Source organism: Fusarium falciforme, chromosome 8 (genome assembly GCF_026873545.1).
Source record: "Fusarium falciforme chromosome 8, complete sequence".
In the NCBI taxonomy this organism is placed as follows: Eukaryota; Fungi; Ascomycota; class Sordariomycetes; order Hypocreales; family Nectriaceae; genus Fusarium; species Fusarium falciforme.
Window position 1 is genome coordinate 3005840 of NC_070551.1, and position 22336 is coordinate 3028175.

Sequence of the window (22336 nt, forward strand, 5' to 3'; positions counted from 1 at the left end):
TGTCTGGTCTATTTTCAGACGATCCATGACTTCAAGGTTTCGTCTCATACTGCATCGGGAAACCACTGCGATAGAACCAGGCTAGTGATTCGTGAGGGCTGGACCCATCGGACAACTCACCGGGATAACTCAGCCACGTGGGCAAATTTCGGCTCCTCGCAAAGTTCTTGGTGGGCAAATAGGGTATATTATTAGTTTGGTGCAGCAACTGCTTGTTCAAATACATCTTCAACGCACGCTGTCGTCCTCAATAGTCCAGTGAGCCAACCCCGTTGTCCCCGTTGTTAACATGCACCTCACACCCTACAAGTGATGGTTAGCTTCGTAACACTCCCTCAATCAAAAGCAGAAGGCTTGACCATTGGCATATCTCGTTGCGAATTGATGTTTTCCGGTGGATATGTAGTCGCTTGACACATGAATGCTTGAGTTTCTGGATGTTGAAACTTGGCAACTGAACAATAACCGCATCTACACTGATCTTGAACCGTGGTGGTGATGAAACACGACCTCTGAAAGGACAAGTCTGGCTGTGAGTGAAGGTATATACCCCGTCTTTGGGGGCAACTGTTTGATGCTTCCGAACGCTCCGAGTTGCCGCGCGGTTAACCCACCCCGGCCGTTTGCTGAAGTAATGATGATTTAATCCGATTGATCTCGGGATCAACATTTGTCAGATTGCTGACAATTGTTCAAAAATGATAATGACGTGATTCTTCTCCCCGCAGGACAACCGCGCGGTTATTACAGTATATCAAAAAGTCTACGGAGGTCCTCTTTCTTTGCGACTGGATCATATTTTTGCACAGTAGCTCTCCACAGAACGTGTACCCATATTGTACAGCTTTAGTCGGTCCTGTAATACCATTATACGCCATGAGCGACTCAGTATGTGGTGCTGAAACCGGTGTTACTGGCCAAACTGATGATGTCAAACAGGAAGATCACATTAGGTATAAGCCTGGCGCGGGCGGAGGATTTGAACGAACTGAAAGCGCCTTTCGGAATTTCATTTCGAACGAGCCGGGATCGAGATTCCCTGCGGAAAAGGGCCGATATGCTCTCTATCTCAGTCCAGGATGCCCATGGGTAAGTCTCTATCCTCCTTCCCTGTAACTAGCTGACCATCAGGTAGTCCCATCGCACTATGATTGTGCGAAGCCTCAAGCGACTAGAAGATATTGTGGATCTCTACATCAACTCACTCTCCATGGGCAAAGACGGCTGGTTCTTTACCGATGGTCCTGAGGCTGCCAAGTATGGCGTTCTTCCCAAGGATCCCCTCTACGGTTTCAGCACCGTCAAGGAACTGTACCTAAAGGCCAACCCAAACTATGAAGGACGATACACGGTGCCAGTTCTCTGGGACAAGAAAACACACACAATGGTTAGCAACGAATCAAGCGAGATTATCCGCATGCTCTACACGGAATTCGACCATCTCCTTCCAGAGGAGGACCGAGAGGTTAATCGACCTGGGGGCGGCTTCTATCCTGAGAACCTTCGAAAGGAAATCGACGAGATCAATGACTGGATCTATCACACTGTTAACAACGGCGTTTACAAATGTGGGTTCGCCTTTTCTCAAAGCGCTTATGAGGAGAATGTGGTCAAAGTATTCCAGTCACTGGATCGCCTAGAGAAGATCCTCAGCGATAGGTCATTCCTCCTAGGAGACAACATCACCGAGGCCGATATCCGACTCTTCCCAACCATCGTCCGATTCGACGTTGCGTACAACCCCATCTTTATGTGCAACCTGGGGACCATCAGAGACCACTATCCGAACCTGCATCTATGGCTAAGGAGGCTGTACTGGGACAGGAGTGGAAGAACGCATGGTGCCTTTGAGAAGACGACGTTTCCTTGGATTGAGAAGTACAAGCAGGGATATGGAGACTCAAGGCAGCGGGTTCTGGGCATTACGGGTCCGCTGATTATTCCGAAGGGGCCAGAGGTGTTTGTTCATGAGCTGAAGGAGTCCGATGCAAGGTGATTTCCCATTTGGAGCGTTTGTTTGTGCTGGCTTCTATCACAAGGTGTGGTTCATAGCTTGAGAGCAAACGCTTGTCCAATGAGCCCTCGTAATTTGGTGCTGTACGATACCATTATAAGTTGTTGAGCCATTTCAGAAATCCCAAAGTCAACATCTACACAAGAACGAAACTCTTCATCTTCTGCCTGTCCGCGTCCCAAGCATCGGCGTGCAATTGCCCAACAGCCAGCCGCTGCGACAAATCTCCTTTTCGCTCCACTAGCAAGATATTCAGAGCCCACCAACTCTTGTACTGGTAAATGCTTGTATCAAAAATCTCTTCATAGTATTCATCAGCTGAGGGGTACTCCGGGGGTAGATGGTCGCGATAGCCGTCAACATCTGCCTGAATAATCTTGTCTTGGTCGCTGCGTGAGAGTAGGACAAACTCATAAGCGGAATCTGGGCAAGGTTTCCATGAATTGAATCCCCTAAGTGTTCCACAATGATACCCTGCTGCATCATAGATCCAAAGTTGGCAATGTAACGTGTTGGTGAAGGAGCCTGAGAAGGGGCGCGATAATGTCCTGGACAATTCTGGACGGGGCGATGAGATTGTGTATATATCGGCTCCTAGACTGAGAGATTCAAAGACCAGTGCATAAGCAGTAGAGTTCTCGTTCAAGGCCGTAAGTTCTGGTGCCTCGGACAGGGCTGGCAAAGAATTGGGGAGAGCTTCTCGGAGACTGTGATCCTCTCGGACAATCTTGCGCCCCCCAACCTTGTCCATTATGATGAAATCCCTCACTTCAGACTTAAGTGTCACACGCTTTCCGGCGTAAGAGTCAAGTCGCCAAGGATCCCAGTAGATGTCATATTCCCAGGCCGTCCAGCACCAGGTTGGTGACCTGCAAGCTGAACCAAGTGGCTCCCTTGGTCGTAGTTGGCTTTGCCACATGGGTGACCAGAGGAGAGCAAAGTCGAACAGATTTTCGGGTAGGGCGCTCGCAAATCGCCATCCAAACGACTCCTCGATTGCGGAGAGGATTCCAACGAATGCATTCAGAGAATCAGACGGATATGTCAGCGTCCGTCGAGTGTACTGTTTGACCAGTGATTCGTAGACGTTGAACCTTAGTCTGGGGTCGTGGCTGACCTGCCGTTCTAAAGGGTTCATGCTCCAAGATGAAAGCTCTCCTGCCGGACTTTCTTCTCCATCTTCTGAGCGATGCGCCGCAGAGCAATGCCAATAAACTTGAGAGTCGGAGAAATATAAGCGTTTCCTGGAAAGCATTCCTTCCTGGAATGTCCAACCTCGGCTTCGCCATGTAGACGATTCAACCGTAGCCGCAAGGCTTCGCAGTTCAGGAGCCAATATCAGGGATCCTAGCTGCACAGGTGACTGCGACGGTGTGCGAGATCCGGTGGCGACGCCAGGAAGTGCACAGTTGACGTCGGAGCCAGCTAGGAAGACGATGGTTAACAGGGCCTGGCCGTAGATTCTATCCATGCATGGAACGTAGAGCTCCTTGACTTCAGGATCGTCTTGCACAATGCACAACGCACAATGCATCAACCCACAGGTAGGTCTCCCCAAGATCTGCCACAAAGGCAATGGCGTCATTTATCAGTTAAGGCAACTGATCACGGACTCTTAACAAGGCACCGTCTTGTTGAAGCTCCTGAAAGTTGCTCTTGACCGTTGTGAATTGCTTTGCTTTGCCCCAGACGTAGCTGAGAGCCAAGTACCGACAGTGCCGGTCGCTTTTAAAAAGCCGCATTTGCTTGACATCGAAGAGTATCAGAGGTAGACAGTCTCTGCCAAGGCCGGGCGGATTGCATTTTGGTTCATGGCGAGTTGTACAATCATCCATCCAGCTCCTGATTAGCGAGTAGTTGAGTCGTTCAAGGACCCGGGGCTCAACACTGTCAAGGTACTTTATCCGGCCTAGAACGGTGTGGTGTCCCCAAATTCCGCCCGGAAGAGTCTTTGACGTTGCGTGGAGCCATACCTCGATTCTTCCTGGGCTCGAATTGCCACTGAGCCTACCGAGATAGCACATCTCGACGGGGTACTTTCCCGGCTGCCAATAGCTCTGGGCGTAAACACTCAGTGCTTTGATTACTAGTTTGCATAGCGTGCAATTCTCGTTCTTCAGGATACCCTGGAAGTATCCCATGGGCGTGCTGATTGGGTCATTGTGGGAGAGATACTTGGCAATGTCGACTGCGCGGCAAGCATTGCAGAGATCATGAGACCCGTCCATTGCCATAATACCTCAAGCAGTCGAAATGAAGGAGAAATTCAAATGAGAATGGGAACTTGTAGTACAAATGAAGGCCGAGAAGGGGGTTTATGCCTCATTGAGGTATAAGATTGAGGGGTAATGCGGCTGTTGGAGCCTGATTGCTTATGCATCGTTCACCTGCACCTTTTGGGACTTGCGTCTAAGGTGCCACCGTACTCACCCCTGTTGCGTAGCATATACCATCTAGTACCCCTCTGCCGATAAGACCCCTCTACTGATAAGTAAAAAAAAAGTTTCCCTATATAAACTACTAATTTTTTACCCCCCTATAAGGAGTTATTAGAAATATGAAAAATAAATTAGTTCTTATTTTTTAGCTTAGAATCAAATATATTTTAATATTTTCTTAGTCTTTTAACTACGCGGCCTATGCGGGTCTATATAACTAGTAACTCTTTTGCCTCTAAATTTAAGCCCTTATCCTTTTTTACTCCTCCCACCTCGATCACCTCCTTAACAGCCTCTGTCTCTTTAATTGCTTCATTTGGCTTAGAAATAGTATTACTAGCTATTAGAGCCTCAGCTAGTATTATGAACTTCTTATTAGGATTTAATATTGCCTTTCTCTTTTTGCCTTTGCTTAACTGCCTGACTTTCTCCTCTAAACTAGCTACTCTTAAACTTAGGGAGGCGATCTTTAACTCTTATGCTTTAAAACCTTTTAATATTATAGAATAGTGCCTTTTTATTAAAGGGCTTTTATTCTTCCTTAGATCCCTAATATAATAGCTAGTCTTTAGTATGTTATTAAAGTCGCATTGCTTATTGCTGAGGCTATCTAATGCGGGCGTTATTTCCTTTTTATTAGGCTAGATCTTAGGATATATAAGCGCTTTCTATTATAAAATCAGCTAGTTTTTAGTTACTCTCTAACCAGAAAGGATATTTTTTTTTATTATACCTATTTCTTTGCCTTTGGCATAGGCCTTAATAAAGTTAACCTTATCTACCAGCATAGAATCAGTTAGGCTTATTAGCTTTTAGAGTTCTTTGCGATAGGCCGTCTTAGATATATTAAATAGACTATTATCAAGTAGTTATAGGCCGTGGGAGCAGTAAGCTGGTAGGTAATAATAATATATATTATTTAAAAAGCATGTAGCTATCTACTTATCCTAGATTTATGGTTAGTAATATCCCTGGCCTAGGTGGCCCAGAAAAGGCAGATATAAATAAATACATAGCTTTAATAACTATCTAGTATAATAAGCCTTATATTTAACTTATCTTCTAGTTGTGTTTGGGGAAGATAGACCTATTTAAGCTACTTGACCGTAATATAGTTATCTGTCTAGCTATTGTTAGACGTAATATAATATTAGTTAGCTACTTCTTTAAGCTTATTAATAAACTACTATTGCTAAAGCTCTTTGCCTTTAAAGATAATCCCCGGCTTTAAAAGATAGCTAGTTATAATTATGGCTTTAAGAAAGCTAGTCTAAGTGCGGGACTAGGAGCCTTTAAGGAAAGCTTTTTTCTTAGGGTCGCTATTGCTAATAACTAAGGAATCTAAGCCTATATTAGCAATTAGTTAGTTTATCTTATAAAAGAAATAATAAAATACTTACCAAATCTAGCCATGATGCCGCCCTTGTTAATATTAATAGTATTCTTAGGTTTAATCTAGCTATATTTACTCTCGCGGATATTAAAGTACTAATTAATAGCAGTTAGGGTAAAACAATTAAACCTTAATACCTCTTAGCGTTTTTCTATCTTAGTCTTTATAGATAGATATTATTTTATAAACCTAGCTAGCTAATATATGCTAATAGGCTTTTCCCTGCCTTATTATTATAGGAGGGTAGTAATAGTGGCGCGAACTTAACTATAAGAAGGAGCATAGCCTAAGGCCTCTTATCTTAGTATCTAGGCAATTAATCTAGACTTCTAAGACTTAGATAATAGCTAGGCGGGATAGGTAACCTTAGACTTTAGTGGTATACCTCTTAATTAGTTTAAAAGAATTAGCTAAGGGATATTATACTTCTAGGCGGATTAGTTTTACGAGAGATTATTATCTATGATATCTAATATTACTTTAATAATATTATCCTCTATATAAGAAGCTTAAGCTATTTTTTAAGGCGATTATAGAAGGCTAGCGCTAATAAAAGTCCTATAAGCTTTAGGGAGGAGTATTTATAGAGGAGGCATTAATAGAAATTTTATAATAATTCTATAGAGCTAAACCGCCTATATAGCATAAGCAATAATAGCATAATATGAAATAGTATAAAACTCTTAATAAGATATAACTTATTTTACATAAATAACTTTAATTTTAGCTAAGCATTATATAAGTGAAATTAGGCATTTTATATGGGGAAACTTTTTTTTTACTTATTAGTAGAGGGGTCTTATTAGCAGAGGGGTACTAGATGGTATGGCCTATTGCCTGGGTGCCTGTTAGAAGATATCTTCTAATTTTGCCGTTGGCATAGTGGCCAGTTGTATTCCACAACCTTAGAGATTCAGGCTTAAATGGTTAGAGGTGTAATGAAACATCGACCATCACGAACAAGTTGCTGCCCACTGTTCTCAAAATCAAATTTTCTGGGTACTATTGCATACGTAAGTAGACAAGAAACACCATTTTAGAGGAAACGCCTACCGACACAGGGAAAGGAGCCAAGTCCCTTGAAAGAGTTCTATTCCGAAAACCAACAGCCAAACTCTTATTTAACCTCGACCCGAAAGAGCTATATATACTCTGTAGCCCCTATTTAAGAGCCGGAGCAGACCTAAGCCAATTCAACTTCCATCTCCTCCAACTCGGAAAATAGCGACGACTTTGTCTTTAACGTGAAAAACCCAACCCTCTTGTAGGTGCCACCATCTGACGCAATCAATGCAAGTCCTTCAGATGTCTCCAATCTCTTGTGTTCGCCTACTTCCCGCAGAACCTCAAAAAGATACAGTTCCTCGTGTTTATCCTCATCCGGGATGTCAAAGATGCAGACAAGCGTGTCTTGGTCCCGCTCCTCCCCTTGACGAATCTCATCTGTGGAACGGGATTCCATAGCACGTGCCACCTCCTCCTTCATATTAGACTGTAGTAGATTATCGTCAGCTACCATGTTGGCCATCTGTTCAGCAGCATCATCCGGCACGGGATCCCAGTTCTCATCCATGGACGGGATTGTAATGACTCTCTGCTGAACTGCCGACTGAATCGGGCGGTAACCGTGCCAGCACTCTTCCGCTGACTTAGCTGCAGACTGCAGCGTTGGGCATACTTCCGGGCTGTATTTCATCAGCTGACCACGGAGCCGTAGTGAACTGCCACGCACCCAGGCGAACGGGTTCAACGTCTTTGGCTGGACGGATACATTGACAAGTTTGGCCGTGATGTTGTAGCTTTCTGCAGCACGTGCTGGAAAGTCAGACTCATCTAGACTCGTGAACTTAATGTGAGACGATGTGGATGACCAAGCCCAGCTCGGAGCATCAGTTAGCCTCACCGGATCTGAGGTAGGTGTGTGGAGCCGGAACCAGAGGAGGCTAGGCAGAAGAGATTCCTTCCAATGCCCTGCAATGTATACGTCCTTCGTTTCTTCCTGGATGGCTTTGGCAAGACCTGCCAGTGCAGGCAGTCGATCAGTATTGTAAGTGATATCGAGTCCGGAAAACCGCTCCACTACCTGGCGCCAGTATCTATCCGTGACAAAGGACGCACCTTGACCCAAGGCATTGTGCAGCTGAAGTAGGCCCTCATCCCGAACTCGGTAGTCGAATTGACAACCGAGGGGCTCCTGCTCCGAAGCACGCAGCTCGGCGCACTCCCACATCAAGCCCTGCATAGTACAATGCAAGATGCGCTTTGACATGAGTCTTTCCTGCAGGACCCATGCCCTTGAGTTGAGCGGGCAGTTCTGCACCTGCCACAGCCAGGAGGCGGGCGAGGGCTGCATAACGGGGAGCCACTCCGGGTTGCGGCCCGTAGCGACGGAGAATTCGTCCCATTTTCTCTGTATAGGATCCTTGAATAGAGGCCAAGGCTGTGCCTTGAGTTGACTTCCTGGCCTGGCAAAGAAACATCCAAAGTTGCTGTCGGTCCCCACGCTAGCAGCGATGGTGAATGCTGCGTTCCGATAGTAATCCGCCATGCAAGGCCCCTCCCTCGTCCAGTCCTCCGTGTCCCCTGCGGTAGGCTGAATGATGCACATGGAATCTATCCAGATGTACCTGATTCTCATACTCTTGGTGATCAATGCGGCCTGGGAAAATGTCTTGGGGAGGTCATCGAGATCGATGTGGGTCATCATCGAGGTCATGTTATCCTTGTTGAGCTTGTAATTGTGCTGGCTTTGGCCCCAGCAGTGACTGAGGGTGACGTATTCTCCCCTTTCCCCACCTGTATCAATCACCCGAGGGCCATTCGGGTGACCAAGGTCCAGGACGCGAGTGGGTAGTATAGGGCCGTCTTCCGAGTATAAGGGTGTGTCGGGGCAGGTGTCGTGGCAGGCGCTGCAGGTCCATAGCCAGCTGCGAACCAGGTCGGGCTCGTCTATAGGCGGGTTCGGGATGTATTTGTTGTTGTCTAAGTAGTATCATTAATGGCTGGTTTATAAGAGCAACCTGAGCTGGATAAAACGTACCACTGGGTTTCAGCATCCTCATCTTCAACGGGTCGATATTCAAATCTACCCATTCATAGTCCCGTTCATGGTTTTCATCCCTCACATTGTCACTATCTCTCAGTGTAATCGACAGTGCATCGCGGCCTAGCAGGGGAACCTTGCTGCCGTCAGACGCCCAGCAATGAACGGTCAGGTCATCATCCAAGTTGAGTCGAAGGCCAACCTTGGCAATCCGATAGAGCCGCACCTCATCGCGTAACGTGGTTAAAGTGTTGAGCAAGGTGCAGAGCACGAGCCGGCAGGTCCAGCAACCTGCAAAAGCGGATTTCTGGACTGTTTCAAAGCTCCCCATGACGAGCGTGACAGGTCTGAAAGTCTCGTCCAAGAAGGTTCTGGCGCGGAAGCTGGAGAATTGGATGGTCGAGCAGTTGTCGCAGCGATGGCCTTGTTTCTCCACGACAGGGGCTTCAGGGCGCCCCCAGTAACGGTCTAGAAAGTCTCGGCTGTTGGACATTGTGGTCGCTGACGCTTGGCTTGGTGAATGACTAGGTCTTGGAAATGAGCTTGGTCGGCGGGCAGAAGGGGTATTTTGGGTCGAAATTGGGTATCTTTACTAAGTACCTAGATCAAGAGAGATGATAAGATAATCCTCTTAAATGACCGAGCGAGGACATTGATAAAAACGAGGAGAAAACCCCCACAGAATCCAACACGTCAACACGCATAATAAGTAGGTAAGAAAGCATAGCCACTCGAAACCTCGTATTACATCCATTCCCAAGGCTGACTTGGGCGATCAGAGAGGGATTTCTGACATCTCGTTGGGAGGAATAATGTGGGGGCGATGCAAGAGCACTGCCCCAAAGCCAGGGGCTCTGCCTGCGCTTTATTCTGCCTATGATCTTGCGCTGCTTATTGCAAGAATCGAGTTTGGGTGGCTGTATATATATCTCCATAATCTTCGAGTCCGATTTGATACTTGGCTATACGTCTCTCAAGAAGTGAAGCTTTGGCTTGCCGGGGGGGTTGGATAGTGGGCTTGGTCGCCGCTATATGACTGCGATACTGGGTTAAGGTGCGAGGATGATAAGTAAGAAGAAGACGATGACAGGAGAAAGAGAGCAAGACAAATTTTATGGAGTTGAGGATAGGCCCTGTGCATGGGAAGCCTAGGTTTCACCTGAAATCATGTGGCCTTTCTCTATTTAATCCGGCAATCTATTTGGATTTGCGTTGCAGGGACGTTGGGTCCTTGGGGGAGAGATACGAAGAAACTATACCCAACCGCTCTTTCTCAGTCGACTACAACAAGCAACTCAGCGGCTCACTGGCCTCGTCCTGTTAGAAAGGTCGCGAGTTGTGCTTTTCAAGAGCCAAGTCAACAGGACGAACCCTGTCATATTTCTCGACACTTAGTATCAATAGCAGCAACCTTGGCGCCTTCAATCTCGGCCCCATTGACGGGAGTCGCGATTGCTCCAGACGTGCTCACGTAGAGGACTCCTTTGTCTTTGGTCCCTCGACCAAACGCAACAGATGTAGAGCCAGCCACAGTCATCTCTCCAGTTCCTCCCACGACCGCCTTCCACTCTTTGGATTGGGCGTCGATAAAGGCAATAGAGTTATCAAGGTTGGTGGATGCATAGATGTTGCCGTTGACGTCAAAGCTGAAATCGTCCAGGAAACTGACGCTTTTGGATAAGTTCGCAATAAGCTCCAGTCTGGATTACCCAGCAGGGAACCCGGTCGGAGTGATTGCAATACGGTAGATGCAGGCTTGGAATGAATTGGTCCAGTAGAGATGTTCGTTGCGGATCTGAATGTCGTTAACGCCAATGAGCAGCCTCGCACCCTCAACCGGGTCCATCTCAAGGTGGAAGCGGAACGTCGAGGTATCAAAGATGCCCGTGGCCAATTCAAGACGACCGATGAAGCCGTTGGCAGAATCGGCTACAAGAACCACATCGGATATGCCAGGAACGGCCGTGACGTCATTGAGGAATATGCTCTGGGGGCTCATGTCGCTGATTTTCCTGACCTTGACTTCGTTTCCGGGTGATTCAAAGTCTATGGCCTACGCACCAAAAGAACCAGTTACAGGGTCCCCTGTGGATGTAGAATTACCGCCGACAAAAACGAATGTTTCGACACCTTGGCGGCTGGGTGTGACCTGGGCAAGGCCATAAATGCTCTGGATAGAAGGAATTGAGATGACTTGTTCGAGTGTATTCTGACGTTCCTATGGGGCTCGGATCGTGTATATAGCAGCTGAAGGCCACAGCTTAGTCACGAGTAGATCCCCATTCGAGCGCACTGCTATGTTTTCGAGGAATGTGCCGAGCTCAAGCTGAGCAAGAGTTGTAGAGGGAAGAGATTCAGACAATACAAGGGCCGCCATAGCGGCAGCAGCTAGGATGACAGAGAACATGGTCCAGATAGTTTGGGACTAAATGCTGTTTTTGGAAAAAAGAAAAAGGGAAGTGTTGGATGGCGAACTAGGCTGGTCTCATCTTATACACACGGTTATCACTGATCAGCACGGCTAAACATTGATATCTCAGGTCATGATCCATGTTAACCCTGGTTCTCAAATCGGATGTAATTGGCAGTCTAAGTGATACCCTTGCCAATAACAAGGATAGTAACTATCGTGCGGGCGAGAATAACGAACCGCACTCCCCATCGCACTCCGTTCGCTCCGTTGACAAATTTGTCTGGCATGTTGCAGCCCACTTCTCTTGGGCCTGGTCTCAGTATTTATCTCATCTTCGGGCTCGCGGGGATTTTGGGTTCCGTCTCGTATAAACGAGTACATCCCCTGCCCTCAATGTGTTAGGCCTTTGGGGTACAAACTCGTGGCTGAGCCTCGCGTCGCGAGTTCCTCCCACAGATGATCATGGCTACTAGGGATCTCTGCAAGATGACACGAGGCTCAGGCGTTACACAAACTTTATGAGAGAATGAGGCGAGAGATCAAGGAGATGGCTTCAAGGGAAGATGCAAACCCTAGACAAGACCGAAGACATCTCGCAGGAGCCTTCAGAGCTCTCGTTAAAGCTCACAATGTCACGAACTTCCCCGTTGATCCACGGCAAGAGAGGGAAGAATACACCCCAGAGATTCTTTTTACTGCATGCGAAACCGATGCTGTCGGGTTCATCACGTGCCAGGATGAGCTCCTGGATGATCCAACCACGAAGGAACCAAGTCCGTGGGCGAACTCGAGCATTTCGTTTGTAGAGATCGCGGGATCAGGGATGAAATCACCTTCAACGGTGTCTGTATTTCGATGGAGGCTCTCCTAAATAGCCACCTTACCTTTAAAGTCAAGCCAAAAAAGCCAGGTCATTGTGTTGAAGGATTATGGCCGCCAAGTTGTACGTCTCCTCACCATCACGCTGCAAATGACCGATCACACTGTCGATCTCCCGATCCATCTCTCCGAGATGCACGATAATCTAGGTCTCGTAGGGGGACACGTCGCCCATACAGTTCAACTGTCGGTCCTTTTCTTGGTTGGCCATTGGCCACTGCCGAATACACGCCGCGTCGGTCCATGTTGAGAGTTGCCGCGGCTCAGATGCCAGGCGTGTTACAGCTTAGTAGTTATTTCTCGTGGCGTAATGTCCCAGTTGTCAATCTGAATAAGTTTCTTGTTGGTCCCATGGTCCAAGATCTAGGATAGGGCAAAGTAAACTTGCTTGCAGGGGGTGGGAGGAAAGTGGTGATGAACTTAAAAATCAACAGCCCGTCATCTCTAAGGCTAGAAGTAGCACAAGAAGCCGTATCCATTACGATGTAGTTCAAATAAATAGGTACTACTGTGGAATCTCCCTTCATCGTATTGCCTTGCAAAGACAAACGAGTAAGGGTATTGACGGTCAAGATATGTAAATTTACCTTTCGGTAACTGATTGGTAATGCCCTCAGTACCTCAGTTCACCCAGCGCCTCATGGTGCCATATTTCTTCCAGCTCCCCATCTCGCATTCATGTGGCGTCTTCGCCTGGTGCATGTTTTTTGTACTGCATTCACGACAACCCTCAAATCCAGTAGTAACTGTGTGCATCTTCGACCTTTCTATACAACAGGGGTCTACGCCTTTGACGCGACACCACCGTCGATGTGGGATAGTCTATTCAGCCTCACAGACCGGATGAGTGACAGCTCAATGCATTCACACAGAACCTCAACAAAGATGCCGCAGCTTTTCAGCCATTCCCGAATTGCTGAAGGGAGTGAAATTGAATCTCCTGCACAACTTATATCAAGGGGATGTCTGCACTCTTTCAGCTGCCTCATCCACCACTGTATCCATCAGCGACAACCACCCCAAGACACAAGAAATGGACTCGCCAGACTCGATCAACGCTAAAGATGATTGGCCTAAGAAGCCCATCGAGATAAAACCTAATGATCTTGCCGACTTGTTGGAAGAGATTTGGGGCATAGAAAAGGCCAAGCCAAAGAGCCCAAGCAAATCCAGCACGAGCTCGCCCAAGAAGGTGATTAACCATTCTCATCCCAGCTTAAGTTGTGTCATAGCTAAAGCTCTTGCAGTCACCCGAGAAAGAGGTGCGGGGTGAGAAAATAAAGAGTTACTTTCAAGTATTTCCCCGACCCCTCGATTATTCAATGGGTTTTTATCCGCGGTTTCGGTCTCAATGGGAGCCCCCGGGGCAGCAAGTCAACACCAAAGAGTGCGCAAAGTTTTTGAGACAAGTGGGCAAGAGAATCATGGAAATGAAGTCGGGGCTCTAAAAATGCAATTAACGCATTATTTTGGATGGCCATTGTTCCGTAATGTGGCATCACAAAGCGACTGCCCATCAACGACTAGTCCTATTGACTTTGACATCACTCATCACATCACAACCTTCTCGGAGGGCAGGACCTAGACTCTGAACGAATTATAGACACTTCATCGGCAAGTTGTCCAGATTTTGATATAGGGCCAATAAAATACGAGCCAGGAAACGGGCATTGATCTCCTACGTCCCCCACGGTCAGAGACACCTGAAGAGATCCCAGATATCAACGATCTGGCAGGCGCTTGATCCCATTTACCAACCCGCCATCTCCCAAGCTTATATCTAGGAAATTCGAAGATTTACCCCTGGACTCTTATTTTCTTGTTCATTTACCAGGGGCGCATCTTTACTGTGGGCGTATTTGCGGTATTCGTCATAGGTATAGAAAAGTACACGGGAATATGCCTTGCTAACAGGATCAATTCAACTACATATTCTCTAAAAAAGCATTTCAGACATAAAACCAGATTAAATCATCCAGTGAAAACGAACACGCCTCATGATCAGCGAGGCGCTAGAAGAAAGTAAAGTATCATCCACAATGCTCACATAGCCTTCACATTCTTACACACCGAGAGTTTTGTGCAGCCAAGCAAACATGACCCTCATCATCTCCTGTCCCGCACCCGTCTGGCAGTGATATCCTGCAGCTCCCCGGAAAACATGCAGGTCAGCCTGGTCACCAAGTGCCTTCTTGACCTTGGCAGACTGTCCCTTGAAGAAACCCTCAAACTCGGCGTCAGCAATCCACACGGGGGCCTTGATGCGGTGAACGACATCCTTGAGGGTGTGCTGCTTGGTAAGCTGCATAAAGTCGTAGGGTGACCTGACGTTGAAGGACCAAAGACCCTGGTTCATGCCCCAGCGGAACGTCGTGGGGGTCTTGGGGTCCTTTCGCAGCTTCTCCGAGATCTTGTCGAATTCTTCCTTGTTGCCGGACTCGAAGAGCTCCTTCATTTCGGGGGTGAAGCCGGAGCTGAAGGATTCGTATGTGTCCCAGACTCCGCCGTTGCAGAGGACAGCCTTGATTCGAGGCTCGAAGGCGGCGGCGCGGGCGGCCTGGTATCCTCCGAATGAGTAGCCAAATAGAGCGAGTTTCTCGGGGTCGACGGCGGCGGCCTTTTCTTTAAGGAGATAGTCCACAAGAGGGGTGACGACACGCTCCCAGTCGGGGATGAATCCGAGGTTTTGGTTTCGGCGGACGGATGGGTGTCCAGGGCCTTCGTAGGTAAGAACGTTCCATCCACGAGCGAGGGCTCCAGTGACGACAATGTGGTACAAATCTTCTTGAGCACCATCATAACCATTACCCATGATTATGGTCGGTCGCAGAGAGTGCTCGGATTCGGTGTACCAGATGGCTTCGACGGTAAAGTTGTCGGCCTTGATACGGACACGTTTGCCGGGGCTCGGGAGAGCAGCCAAACCCTTGTTAAAGGCAGCGGTCTGCTCTTCCCAGAGGGAGTTGATGAGGGGATCCTCCCAGTCAGAATGAAGGTAAAAGTCTGCCCGACGGAAATACGTCGCAGCGGAAAACCAAGCATCCCTCACATTGACGGGGTCATACGCAAACGCAGGGTCTTCAGCCTGGGCCTTGGTCTCGTTGGCGAGCTGGTAAAAGACTTCGCTGAAGCTATCGAGGTCTCCAGGGGTGATGTTCTTTGCGGCCAGGAGCATCGGGTTGATGTCGGAGCCTCCGCCGATGGCTTCGCCGAGGGGGACGAGCAGCTCGAAGTGAAAGGACTCGTCTTCACTAAGCAGGAGAACTGGGTGTTCATCCTGAAGGTCCTCGGCCGCGGCGCAGGATGAAGCGCTCAGGGCTGTGAGCAGAAGAGAGTGAGAGAGCTTCATGGTGGAGAGAGGAGGAAGTGCTGTTGGAGTTGATGTGAGGGTGGGAGATAATGAAGAAAAGAAGTAGATATCAAGAGGCATATATATACACATTGTGCTTTCTTAATATTTACGAACTCGCCTCATGTCTACGACAAAAATCGTGGCTCTGTCAATGATTCTGCTCATCCTTTCCATCAGGTCATTTCCCATCTCCTACGGACTTTCTCAGTCCCCAGACAGCAAAATCCCTCTCCCCCACGACCTTTAATTGAGTGTAAAGAGTTGTATTGGCTGTAAATAGGATCAAGTTGCGAGACTCGCAATATTATTACCCAATCGGGAATGCAATGCCAAGACCTGTCATGCGAATGCGAAGGGAAAGTGGAGATTGCGGAGGTTGGTTTGTTGTAAACGAGAACGACGACGCTACGTGATACCCTTTCTAGGTCTCTTTCATGCCTCCTGGGGCGTCATGAGACGATGCGCAGCCTCATTTTGGTTTAATAACCATCTCTGCCTAGTGGCTAAGGGTGCTGCGCCTCTTCACTGAGGGATTGCAGATGCTTCGAGGCGGTGTTCAAGTCGAGACGCGTTCGTAAGAGAGTAAATACAGTTTTTCGCAACCATAAGACGGGTCAATTGATGTATAGAGGCTTGCAGAAGCTTCGGGCCGACAAGCAATTCCCACAGTGGCAGAGTGAGCTCTGGGTTTGCAGTCATGCACAGGTGTCTCTTGTCCAAACATGACTCTGTCTTGAAGATGTTCAGTTCAACTCCTCAGCTCAAGATGCTTGTTACGAGAGCTGTGTCTGACGGAGTATTTAACATCGCCGTCTTGCTCGTCATGGCAACTGAGTGGACACGTGCATACAGTCAACCCAAGACCCAAGCCTTTGATCGTTCAACAATGGAAAGGAAGAACGTTAGAGCGCAGGAGACGATACATACGCGTTTGTGCTGCCAAGAGATGCAGGGGCTGGTGCTAGCAGCCCAGAAGTCGCCCGCAAAGGGTCGCCACAACAGCGGTAAACAGGGGCTGCCATTCGGAACGAGTCTCCGAATGCACAAGAGGTGGCGTCCGACCAAGATGATGTCATATAATAAATCCCCTTTTCTTTTCCACCATTTCACAAAACTACAGCAAGCCGCCATCCATCCTCCTCCTTTCCCCCCTGCTCCCGCTAGGTCCGGCAGTAGCCCGTCCGTCCCCAAGATCGAGCTGGCAGCGGCATCTAACCCCAATCTCTCCAGCCTCCACTCTCGTAGCTTTCACCCCGTTCATTAATTTTTTTAGACTATTTTGGCCGCTTCGACGGCGGTGCGATCGATGTGGGCTGCGGAACTTGGGACGCCAATCGACGGCTTGAGACGGGCTTGTTTGCGGGTGGCGGAGCCACAAAAGGTGTGTGTGACATGAATTGGTCGCAAGCTTGAAGACTGGAGCAGACTACCGTTGATTTGGAAGGCCAGAGCTAGCTTTGTTGGCTTACGAGATGAGACCCGTGTGGACCAGCGGCCTAATCTGAGGGTCCGTCGTCGACGATGCTCGCGATCGACACTGTCAGGTTCAGTATCAACAGGAGCAAGACATGTGGCATTTCAAACCACGTTTTTCTTCAAGCGAACAGCCGACGATCGCATCAGGTATAGAAGGTCGCCCTACGAGCACTGCCCAAAATCCGACGTTGATCGTCAAAGTCAGACCACGCCCGTTACTAGTGTCTCATCAACGTAACGCTCAAAGGGGCCAAGTCCATTCCTCTTTTTGATGATGTGATTATGCTCGTAGTGTGGTATTACGATACAGTTTCATCCGCGTACGGCTTCATAAGCCACGGCTTATGCGGGCATGACTCGTAGCGCCGATAAGCACACCGAGAGACGTTTACACAAACGGGATTTCGAATCGACGATGGGATGCGGCCGTTTAATGGGATAAGGTTTTTCCCATGACAAATTCAAGGTAGTGAACCTGCCTCTTGGGCTCAGGCGTCAACGCGTGTGTTGCCAAGGGGTTCGAGCGCAGCAAGGGCCGATAAAGAGCGTGCTTTTGGGAATGGCAAATTCCTGGGGTGGCCATTGGCCCTGGGAGAGACGTGCTCACATCATTGGCCAAAAGAGACATGGGTGCCAGGGAAGAAGACCCCTAACTCAACACCAAGACTCCCTGTAGTCCCGCCCGGGTTCGTCTCCCCGGGATCCGCGGGCCCGTCAAGCCCAGGAGATGCCGAGATGACGCAGCCAATCTTGATGCTCTTGTGTGCCATGCCCACCGTCTTCACCTGTTCCATCTGTCACTTTTCTTTTCCCCTTCGCTGAAGCCGACGTAGGAAACTCGACAGAGAGATGCGTCCTTTGTTGCTCCGTGTGGCTTGCCCAAACGTCTAACCTTAACCATGTCCTCTCCCCGGGATTACCGACCCCTAGCTTTCCCCTAGAGGCCAGTTCTGCATGCAGGGGGGTTGCAGCTCTGGCCAATGGCTCCAGCTGAGAATGACCCCGGGAGACCAAGCTACCGATCATTGACGCTGCAGCCGCAAAACAGCAAGGGCGGCGATCACAGGGATTCTCAGTCTCTCGTAAATAAACCTGCCCCAATTTCTTGTTCTCCACCAGAAACAAGCTTTTGTTCACGTCCTCTCCTCCTCCTCTCTCCCCTTCCCCGTCGCTTTGACAGTATCATGATCGGCCTCGTCGCCGCGGCAGCGACCTCCTCGCCATGGCTGCCACAGGAGAGACGGGCCCCATCTCGGCGCCGCTGGCCATCAACATGGTCATCGCGGGCTTCTTCGCCGTGGCCTGCTACAACTGCGTCGAGATCCTCATCTCCCTGCTCAACCGCTTCAAGCGCCACGAGGGTCTCTACTTCTGGAGCATGCTCACCGCCACCCTGGGCATCGTCCTGCACTCCATAGTGGTCCTGCTGCGCTACTACAGCCTCGGCCCCAATTTCCCGCTCTGCGTCTTGACCTGCATTGGATGGTATGGCATGGTCACGGGCCAATCTGTCGTTCTCTACTCGCGCCTTCACCTCATCGTCGACGACAAGACAAAGACGCGCTGGGTTCTCGGCATGATCATTACCAATTTTTTTATTCTACACGTACCCGTCACCGTTCTGTTCCTAGGCAGCAACACCAGGGATTCTGACCGCTATCTGGCCGCCTTTAATATCTACGAGCGCATCCAACTCGCAGGCTTCTTCCTCCAGGAGTCCATCATCTCAGGCCTCTACATCTGGGAAACAGCACGAGGTCTCAAGCCCATCTTTGCCATCAAAAAGGACCTGGAGCGGAAAATCATCAGAAATCTCATAATGGTCAATATCCTCGTCATCCTCCTCGACATAAGCCTGCTCATCACCCAGTACCTCAGCCACTTCCAGATCCAGACGACGTACAAGCCCGTGGTCTACAGCATCAAGTTGAAGATGGAGTTTGTCGTGCTAAATAAGCTGCTGCTGCTCGTGCAGCACAAAGACTGCAATTGCATGCACATCAATGCTGATTCTGGAGGCATTGATGCTATTCACGATGACGGCATCCAGTTGCATCCAGTTCCAGAGGCAGCCAATAATGTGTCGTCAAGGACCAACCAACCCAGGACCTCCCCATTCAACATGTTCCACATGACGGACCCTTACTGTATGTTTGCGAGTCCATCCTTCTTCTTGCTGATGTTGAGACCCTGACAGATGCGAAGGAACCTCTGTCTCGTGTAGACAGCACTATTTCTTCCCGAGGACTAGTACCTTCTGGCTCCTCGTCTTCGGTGTATCCTCTTGATCAGACAGAGCATGTTTCTCATGTCCATGACCAATCTACCGACGTCACTGCCGTGACATCCCAACCGAGCATGGCTCGCCAAAGCTACTGGCCGGTTGCGTCTCCGTTTAGAAGGAAAGACACGTGAAGTGGCAGACGATGCCAAGAACACATCACACCACCATGACTAAAGAGTCATTACGGCTGAGGCAGTGTAAGTCGGAAGCGGATTGGACAAGGGCTAGGATCGATTTCCGAATCCGCACGACTATCTGCCACCGTCACGCTGAACAGTCGAATACGACGCGTCGAAATTCCTGGGACGCTATGTTGCACCCAGCACTGGGCATGCCAAACCTTTGAAGAACCGGCATCTCGGTATGAAGCATCTTGAAATCCTGTGGGAATGACGGATCCTTCACTGGGCAGCACTCTGCAGGCCTTAATACGCCGTACGGATAACAGGACGTATGTGCTAGGCTGCGAATGGGGGTCACAGGACCCAATCATCTGGAACCAACACCAGATCTATCATGTGGAAGGTGAATGAAGGTGAATGAAGGGGAAATGTCTATAATTGTAACGGCCTCGATTTCAACTTGATACCCCTGGCCAAGGAGCCTATGTCTTTGGCTAAAGCTATTTTACTGGAGGGCAATATGAGAGCTTGCTAGCTTGGGAAAGGAATGAGTAGATGAGAGCAAGTAAGCGAGGAATCAATAAAGCCTTCCTTATATCATTTATTAAAAAGTTGTGTGATGTTACTTACCAAGATTCCTATGGTTGTTCGTCAACGGCAACAAGAGGGCAGAGCTATGCCCGCTGTGCGAGCAAGGTTAGATTATGCTTAATATGGCACAGGGAAACTCCCTCGAAGCCATTGCAAAGGTGAATGTAGGACTTCTTGATATAATCTCTCGATGTGAGTTGGGGCTGTCGGTGCCTCGACGCTTACCGGACGATTGTCTCTCGCCGGAAAACAAGGTTAGCCTCATCAAATAGCGTTGTTCGACAGAGCGAGCAAACGATATCGAACTTTGCTGCTAGTGTTTTTGGATAACACTATGATTTCGATTCTCGGTTGGTTCTCTTTCTAAAGGAGCAGAACTCTCTCAAAATAGATATGGAATCTAGTGTCTCGAACCATGTCTCCTCCGGCTCTGTAGATTCAAACAATACAAGAAATTCAAATAGTATTTTACAGCTTGGCTTTGGTTATTTTAGCGTCCTTCATTTCTGCCACATCCAAGGCAACAAAAAAGCGTGAGGAGGCGTTGTAGCCACTGATGATCATTGCTGTAGGTTATTTCGTTAGCAAACACATCATCTATGCGCGTGCATATCCTGTCACGAGCCCTTCTGCATGTAGCATTATATGATCCAGAAGAAAAGACTTGTGCTGTTTTCTCCAACAGCCAGGAAGAACAAATAAAGGGACTTACTGAACTCAAAGACCTGTCTGTCATTATCCAGATGCTTTCTCATGGCCTCAAAGACTTCATCGCTGACGTTGATGTCCTTCGTTACTGCATCGACATAGCGCATGAGATCCCATAGTCGGGTACTCAACCCGCCCTCCCCACCAGAGCCCTTTTGTCCTGGAGCCGCTGTCCTGACCGTCTCGATCCCTTCTTCGCTAACCCCTGCCTTCTTGAGCATGGGGGCATGCGCATTCCACTCGACAGCGGCGCCCGTCAAGACCCCAACACGAGACATTGCCAACTCCACCACATCCGCAGGCAGCGTGGACTGGGATCGGAGAGCAGTAAAGAAGCTCAAAAAGCCACGGGCGAAGGTCGGGGAGATGAGCAAGGTGCGGAAAAGAGGCCCAAGACCGCGCTTGCCGACTTGTGCTTGTAGCTTCTCCAGAAAAGCTTGGTCCGTAGGGTCGGAGAAGGTTGGAGGGTCTGCTGTGTACTTGAGGCGCATTTTGATTATATCTGGTGGTGTCTAAATGAGAGTGGCTCTGGAATATTGCGTGTCTATAAGACTTTATCGTAGATTATTCAATGCTGGACAGAAAGCACGGAGTACAGTGGCAGGAAAAGGGAAAGATAGGATATAAAGAAGCATATATCTCTGGGGAGATAAGGTCTCAACTATATACCACACATACTCTTACTAAATCTTGCCGAGGCTCGTATAACTTAGTTGTCCGTGCCTCGGTTACTTTGGTAGGCACTCAGGGGGCCTCGGAGACCTGATATAGGAGGGGTTATGAACAAACTGGAGGGCTTGATGACAAACGTCCGACACCGAAACCGGAAGGCACTCGCTGCTATCCTGATGGTCTGTTATATTATCATACACAGAAACCGAGAATATCTGGACCTTGGAGTAACCCCTCAAAGAACAGCTGGATTAGGCGTGATCAGTGCAAAAGGATTTTCTTAGGGAACTACCTACGGCGGCCAAGCTGACCTTAATGTAGCAGACTTTAACTCATAGGCTTCCAAATTGGTATAATATAGTAGCTGGATTTGTTGTTTATATGGAAAACAAGGAGATGGTCTGTAAGAAGGTGAGGAGTGGGCTCCACTTATTGCCGCAAGCCGAGGTTCGCAACAACGACCCCGAGTTCCACGCCCCTAATTGGTCGATTTGGATGTGGCTGATATATTATTAAGTTAGAGGAAAAGGTTGCTAAGCCGTTTTGGGCTATTATGTAATTTCCTATATATAAAAAGAGGCTAGAGGTAAGGACCTTTAATTATTATTATTATTTTTATAAGTTAAATTAAAAATAAAAAGCCTAAGGCTATTTTTAAAAATAATCTTTATTATTATTAATTAATTAATTATTTTTATTATTTTTTATAATATTAATTTTATAAAAAAATATATAAATTTCTTTTTTTAAAAATTATTAAAAATAATAATATTATATATTTTATTTATAATTAATATATTTTATTTTTATAAAATATTTAATATTTTTATATAACCTTTTAATATATTTATTTTAATTATATTTAAAATATATAATAAAAAGTTTTATTAATAAAATATAAAAAACTTTATATTATAAATTAATATATTATAAATATAATTATTTTTATTA

The 22336-nt window shown here is 47.9% G+C and overlaps 6 protein-coding genes and 1 pseudogene across 7 annotated transcripts, besides 1 other annotated feature; 2 read left to right on the forward strand and 5 right to left on the reverse strand.

The window, feature by feature from the left end:
- Positions 1-756: 756 nt before the first annotated feature.
- NCS54_01072700 (GST C-terminal domain-containing protein) lies at positions 757-1996 on the forward strand (the record flags this gene model as incomplete). The annotated part of the gene is made up of 3 exons (XM_053156027.1): positions 757-888; positions 940-1089; positions 1136-1996. Exons 1-3 carry the CDS (start codon positions 877-879, stop codon positions 1994-1996), a joined length of 1023 nt encoding a protein of 340 aa, XP_053012002.1. The 5' UTR covers positions 757-876.
- A 154-nt stretch (positions 1997-2150) lies between these two features.
- On the reverse strand, positions 2151-3485 carry NCS54_01072800 (HET domain-containing protein; the record flags this gene model as incomplete). Its single annotated transcript, XM_053156028.1, has 1 exon — positions 2151-3485. One exon carries the CDS (start codon positions 3483-3485, stop codon positions 2151-2153), a length of 1335 nt encoding a protein of 444 aa, XP_053012003.1.
- A 3543-nt stretch (positions 3486-7028) lies between these two features.
- NCS54_01072900 (HET domain-containing protein) lies at positions 7029-9381 on the reverse strand (the record flags this gene model as incomplete). The annotated part of the gene is made up of 2 exons (XM_053156029.1): positions 7029-8827; positions 8886-9381. The coding sequence occupies 2 exons, from the start codon at positions 9379-9381 to the stop codon at positions 7029-7031; spliced, it is 2295 nt and encodes a 764-aa protein (XP_053012004.1).
- An 882-nt stretch (positions 9382-10263) lies between these two features.
- On the reverse strand, positions 10264-11295 carry NCS54_01073000 (Hypothetical protein; the record flags this gene model as incomplete). Its single annotated transcript, XM_053156030.1, has 3 exons — positions 10264-10558; positions 10598-10941; positions 11182-11295. The coding sequence occupies 3 exons, from the start codon at positions 11293-11295 to the stop codon at positions 10264-10266; spliced, it is 753 nt and encodes a 250-aa protein (XP_053012005.1).
- Positions 11296-14242: 2947 nt separating this feature from the next.
- Positions 14243-15622, reverse strand: NCS54_01073100 (Hypothetical protein; the record flags this gene model as incomplete). The annotated part of the gene is made up of 1 exon (XM_053156031.1): positions 14243-15622. The coding sequence occupies one exon, from the start codon at positions 15620-15622 to the stop codon at positions 14243-14245; it is 1380 nt and encodes a 459-aa protein (XP_053012006.1).
- A 2566-nt stretch (positions 15623-18188) lies between these two features.
- NCS54_01073200 lies at positions 18189-19423 on the forward strand (annotated as a pseudogene). The gene is made up of 2 exons: positions 18189-19155; positions 19206-19423.
- Positions 18189-19423: a sequence feature.
- Positions 19424-20473: 1050 nt separating this feature from the next.
- On the reverse strand, positions 20474-21204 carry NCS54_01073300 (CMD domain-containing protein; the record flags this gene model as incomplete). Its single annotated transcript, XM_053156032.1, has 2 exons — positions 20474-20571; positions 20718-21204. 2 exons carry the CDS (start codon positions 21202-21204, stop codon positions 20474-20476), a joined length of 585 nt encoding a protein of 194 aa, XP_053012007.1.
- Between the last annotated feature and the right edge of the window lie 1132 nt (positions 21205-22336).